We start from the raw sequence: 4,753 nt of genomic DNA on the forward strand, positions 1-4,753 counted from the left end.
CATTTTCATCGGTTCTTGAAGATGAAGGCCTTCCGCTTCGTGGTTCATCTTCAATCGACTCTCTTCCTACTGAAAATGCCTTAAACCACCGAAAAACCTGGGCTCTTGACAAAACACTATCTCCGTAGGCCTGCTGAAGTTTAAGAAGAGTTTCCGTTGCACTGTGACCAAGTCTGAAGCAAAACCTGATAGCACACCGTTGCTCGAAATTGATGTCATTCATTTTTAGAACGCAATAGAAAAAACTGTTTCACAAAAACAATCGCTACGCACAACCAAATGACTCGAGTGAGATCAAACTCGTACTGAAGGTGGATCACATGTTCCTCCCAAGCCCCGCGCTTCCTGTTGCCAGATCAAACGCAACGTTGCCAGTCTCATTACTTAATTTACATACCTCGTAAGTAGTCGAGGTTCCATGTACCTGTAATTTCACTAGCACCTTTACTTTTTTTTTTACTTCCCTGGACGAACTCTTTCACAACGAGCTCTACTGTTGCTAAAACCTTGTAAAAATGTTTACCTGTGTAAGTCTTATGCAGGCCTCGAGTTGTCTAGTAGTAATAGGAGTGCCATCGGCGCCATCTTGGTAATTGTGACGTAACTCTAAGTAAAAACTTTGCAGAGTGTTTGCAGCTTCATTGCTTAGTTTCGGGTGTACATATCTTCTGGCATAGGCAAAGTATTTCCGTAGTAAAACTAGAGGTAGGGTGTCGATAACTTCTCCAGGTTTTAACCGCAGCCGTTTACTGTGAAATAATAAAGCATGCCGTAGCATGTTGTATTGTATTATTTTTCGTACCTACATTGATTTTATTTTTAACTTGATGAGCTTGGTCCTATTGTGATTGTTCCCGTAAAATTGGTGGTTATATGAGAGTACACAGTATAATACAATAATAATGTAATAGGCAACCACACCAATTACCTTATCTCAAACTAGGCTATTTCGTGTACTATAAGTACCAAAGCAACGGAATTAATTCTGGGGCGCTACCCAGAACACCCAGACCAGTATCAAATTTAGAAAAACTCATTTTTCAAATTGGTCCTATCGGGAATCGCACCTGCGACTTCGTCCGCGCCCACAATGCAAACCATTGAGCTACTGAGGTCGTGTACAAAAAAACATACAATGCGCTATACACTACCAGTCAATGATTTTATATACGACTACCAGTGTACATACAAAAGTTTACACCACACCTAGTTTTGCAATGCGTGTTAATGGCGGCGCCGTGTATTAATTGCACTAGTAAATGTGACACATGTACCTCAAAGAAGCATCTTGATTACTTTGACTGGTGTCAATGCTAACATTAAGACTGCTTCTCTTCGAATTGTTGCTATTCTGCCCAGAATGTAACGCTAGTACGTGTTCCGAAAGCATAGCATCTATTTTCTGCAATATGCAAATAGAATTATTTAGTTATATAATACACGCAAGCCCTACCTATTACTTACACGTACAGCCTTAGAATAATAACGCATAGAAACCTAGTCCGCACACGCTAAGTGAGGCAAAGTGAAGTGCTCCCAAAGGGCCTACACGAGCGGGCGGGCCGTTCAGTGCTCAAGGTTAACTTGCACCGCGAACAGCTCAAGAATTTTAGCTAAAAATTACGAAATGTGCAGTAAATGAAATGTATAATAAATAATGTAAAATAATATGTAAAAATACGTCAGATAAACATAAAATAGATACTAACATCACATTCCACAAGGAAGTAACGCGTTTCAACTTGTATTTTTATATAAATATTCACTAAAACCGAAAATTAACCTACTACTAAAACTAGCCTACATGAATTTGATTTTTGCCTCACTTGTGACAGTTCGTTTGATATGAAACTATCATTCTATGCGTTATTATTCTAAGCGTACAGAATTATTATCTATACCTCATCAGGTTGATCTAGAAGAATGAACACCAGGTCGAATCGTGACAGCAGCGCGGAATTTAATTTCAGGTTTTCAGCCACCGTTTTAGCTCTGAAGCAAAGTGCAAGGTTTTGATATAGTTAGAGTTGCGTTTTAACCGACTTCAAAAAAGGAGGAGGTTCTCAATTCGACTGCTTTTTTTTGTATGTATGTTACGCGATAACTAAACAAACTAAATTTTTGAACCGATTTTGAAGATACTTTTTTATTGGACAGACGGTACCTCAGTATTGGTTTCATTTAAACTTGAAGAAAATATTCTACCTCTGAGGGTCGCAAACTAGGGGATGAATCCGGTTTTGCGCACTTTCCGGTAACCGATTTCAATAAAACTTGGCAAATTGATGTAATTCCACTTACTTTTGAGGTCGGGTTTTTTAGTACTCGTACTGGTGTCAAGAAACTGTATTTATAGTAAGACACGACTGTGAAATAAATCAATTTTAAACATCAGTTACGTTTAAAACGGAGATTAAAGGTCTGGCTTTACTAAACAGTTCTATAAACTTTTTAAATTCAAGTGTACCTATTTGGAGACATGTGAGACCCAAAAATAAATGACGTTGTGACGTATTTCGAACACATGGACAATCGGTTTTTGACATTAAACAATATGAAAACAGAAGAAGATCCCGCTTGTGAACCCGGAATACAATTGACTAAGTTCGATTAAAAAAAAATTACAAAGTAGCGCAAAATTTTTCAATCATTTTTTACGTTCATTTATGAAGAATAGGTTTCAATTGTTATTATTATTAGAGATATCGCAATAAAATTTTCTTTCCCGTGTGCCGTGATAAACACGTCAGGGTACTAAGAGCTTATTTTACAGTAAAAGAGTAAACTTTATTTCCAAAAGACAAATGTTTAAATACGTGCAATGGATTTCACCGTGTCTATCTTATACGTTTCATAGCCTAACTACGATATATATTTCGCTTAATGAAAAAAACTCAGTGTAACTTTATGGGTATTTAAACAAATACCTATTATAACTGCCACCAGCAGGATTCGCCGCAGCCAGTACAGTAGCGCGAGCGGCAAGACTGCATACTACACCACCCTTAGCTACACTCACTCGGCGTTGCTCCATCGCTTCTAACAGACTGCTGTGATGAGCTGTCATCTAGAATATAACAGGCTAATTGACAAATGACGCGGAGCGCGCATTGCAATAAAAATATACACGGAATCTTAAGCCGTAAAAGGAGTCACCAAACTTATTAACGCGCAATCGCCTTGAGTCCGTGCAATAAGTGAAACACATAAAGTCGCTTTCGTTCTTATTACATCGACATAACGTTTTTTCTGACCGGCTTAATGCGATTCAGTGTCGATATATGTGGTGACCCCCAAATTTGGAATTTTTTTTAGCCCCGCATTAGGGAATCCCTGTATCGCGACTGCCTTAAATACACACATAGACAACCGCATGTTGCACCCTCTCACGAGAGAAATAAATGTAGACCATAGAAATAGTTCCTCGGCCCGGGAATCGAACCCGGGACCTCTGCTTGGCAGTCCAGCATGGTAACCGTTTGGCCACAGAGGCGGTTAAATTATGCTACCGATATACTCGTATTGCGCATAAAAAATCGTGAATGTACCGCTTTGCCTGATTATTTGCAGCGATAGCACATATTTCATCAATTTCATAGAGACTAACTGTATAAGTTTAAACGCAATCTGAGTTCAGAATGAAGCGGCACAGTCTTATTACGATATCCCATATTCTGAACTTGAGTTACTGGGTACCATTTAATGTACACGATTAGGGCTAGGTCGCGAACTTCCAATAGCTTCCATGTTGTTTACCAATTCGTCGATTTGGCGTGTACTGTCTTCAAGGAATTAAGGACCTACCTTATCAAGCTCATCAACGCAACAAACTCCTTTATCAGCGAGTACCAAAGCGCCAGCTTCTAGCGCGAAGTCACCGCCGGCTTCCCGTCCCAAAGCCACTGTCAAACCGCCTGCGGAAGCTGACGCACCGCATACGTAGACACCTACATTCATAGATTTATATTTATGTTTTAATTGGACAGCCGTCCGCTGCTGGACATAGGCCTTGCCCGAAGATCGCCACAACGACCGGTGTTGCGATACTCGCATTCAGCACTAACTTACTAATTTATTAACTTATGTTATTGTCAACAACTTATGTTATTAATCGTTAATAATATTGTGAAGTGACGAAATTTATGTCACGTAAGAGAGATGTAAACGAACGAAAATGTAATGTCATTTGGTACCTTTACGATAACTATTAAGTAATCTGTGCCTTTACAGATCAAATACTATACTCGTTGACAAATTAAAAAAAAAGGCGTTATCTATATTCAATTACTGTTTACACTTTATTTACTATAGGTGCCTACAGGTTTGCTCGATTTTTTGACGATCGACATAGTATTTTTTGTCGATCGCCACGTGTGGTCAGACGAAATCGAGTAAATGTGTACAAAACAGACGGTCGATATCTTTTTTTTTTATCGGTCGATACTGTGATTTAAATTAGGCATAGTGGGTACAAATTTGTTAGATTTTGACCCTGATATTTATCGATCGCTAACAGGCAACAGTAACTAAGTATATATAAAATTTGAGTAAATCTGTTAGCTGATAGATGTTGTTGATCGTCAAACCACAGCACTTCGGGCGCCAATAACAATCGTCAAAAATCGAACAAATCTGTAGAGACCTTTACCGTGATATTTAATATATTCTTTATTGTACAAAGAAAAGACACATGAAACACACGTTATAATGGACATATACAAAGGTGAGCTTATCTCTATAAGAGATCTCTTCC

The 4,753-nt window shown here is 38.7% G+C and overlaps 1 protein-coding gene across 1 annotated transcript; it reads right to left on the minus strand.

Moving 5' to 3' along the window:
• Positions 1-342: 342 nt before the first annotated feature.
• Positions 343-4,053, minus strand: LOC113239269 (DNA helicase MCM8-like). The gene is made up of 5 exons (XM_026476190.1): positions 3,805-4,053; positions 2,928-3,067; positions 1,902-1,992; positions 1,275-1,402; positions 343-749 (listed from the first exon to the last, which is right to left on the minus strand). The coding sequence occupies exons 1-5, from the start codon at positions 4,051-4,053 to the stop codon at positions 500-502; spliced, it is 858 nt and encodes a 285-aa protein (XP_026331975.1). The 3' UTR covers positions 343-499.
• Positions 4,054-4,753: the final 700 nt, after the last annotated feature.

This window comes from Hyposmocoma kahamanoa, unplaced genomic scaffold, assembly GCF_003589595.1.
Source record: "Hyposmocoma kahamanoa isolate Upper Pololo Valley unplaced genomic scaffold, ASM358959v1 99743, whole genome shotgun sequence".
Classification (NCBI taxonomy): Eukaryota; Metazoa; Arthropoda; class Insecta; order Lepidoptera; family Cosmopterigidae; genus Hyposmocoma; species Hyposmocoma kahamanoa.